Raw genomic sequence first — 939 nt, 5'->3', positions numbered from 1 at the left:
CCCACCCCCGTCCCTCCCCCAGATCCCACCTCACCCTCAGCCCCTCGCTGTGCCCCGCGGAGGATTTTGCCTCCCCCCTCGAAGCCCTACGCAGATTTCCCGAGGGGAGCCCCCTCCGCTCTCCCTTCCTCCTCCCACTCCCACACCGCCGCCCCCGCTCCCCGGGCGCTCAGCCCGATCCCGCCCGTGGTCACGGTGTCCCCCCCGCACCCCACGCCGCGCCACCCCACGCACCGCGCCCGTTGGCTTTGATGAAGTGGACGGCGGTGTCGGGGCCTCCCTCCTCGGGGGAGTAGATGTGGACGGTGACGGTGAGGTTGTTGCCATCCTGCAGCTCCTGGTAGACACCCTCGACGGTGAAGTAGTAGGGTCGGTCGTCGGTCTTGCGGTCCACGTAGAGGAGCACGGCGCGGGCGCTCCAGTTGAAGTGCGCGTGGAGGTGGGAGACGAAGGCGCCCAGTTTGGGTGCCGAGGGCCCGGTGCGCACCGTCGTGCTGTAGTGCTCCCGTTTGCGGCTGAAACCCGCGGCCACCGCCCCGCCGGTGATGAGGGGCAGCCGCCAGTGAGAGGCGAAGCGCCCCACGGACGCGGCGGGGTACACGCAGCCCGGCCCGAACAGCACGTCGGGGTCGTGGTAGAGCTTCAGGTCCACGGCGTTGAGCGGTGCCACGTACTCGGAGCAGGCGCCCTCCAGCTCCGAGCTCATGAACTCGACGCGCACCGAGAAGGGCCGCGGCAGCAGCGGCGGCTCGCCCCGCTCCAGCGCTTCCAGCGCCAGGCTGAGCGCCGGACCCACGCGCGGCCAAGCCCACGCGTAGCTCACGTTGCGCTCCGGCAGCACCACCGCCACCGTCAAGTTGGCGGGCGCCCCGTCGGGGGTCGCCGCCCGCCGCCCCGCGCCCGTCGGTACCGGCAGCAGCAGCAGCGCCAGCAGCGGCA

General features: G+C 72.3%; 1 protein-coding gene across 1 annotated transcript in view; it reads right to left on the bottom strand.

The window, feature by feature from the left end:
* NPR2 (natriuretic peptide receptor 2) overlaps nt 1-937 on the bottom strand; it is a gene marked incomplete at its 5' end in the record, with an annotated part of 11,365 nt that extends 10,428 nt beyond the window's left edge. The window contains one exon of the mRNA XM_041470999.1: nt 235-937. Within this exon, the coding sequence (XP_041326933.1) occupies nt 235-937 (703 nt within the window). The remainder of the gene's footprint in view (nt 1-234) is intronic.
* Between the last annotated feature and the right edge of the window lie 2 nt (nt 938-939).

Source organism: Pyrgilauda ruficollis, unplaced genomic scaffold (assembly GCF_017590135.1).
Source record: "Pyrgilauda ruficollis isolate IOZ18807 unplaced genomic scaffold, ASM1759013v1 scaffold251, whole genome shotgun sequence".
Taxonomy (NCBI): Eukaryota; Metazoa; Chordata; class Aves; order Passeriformes; family Passeridae; genus Pyrgilauda; species Pyrgilauda ruficollis.
This window is presented reverse-complemented; position numbering and strand designations above follow the sequence as displayed.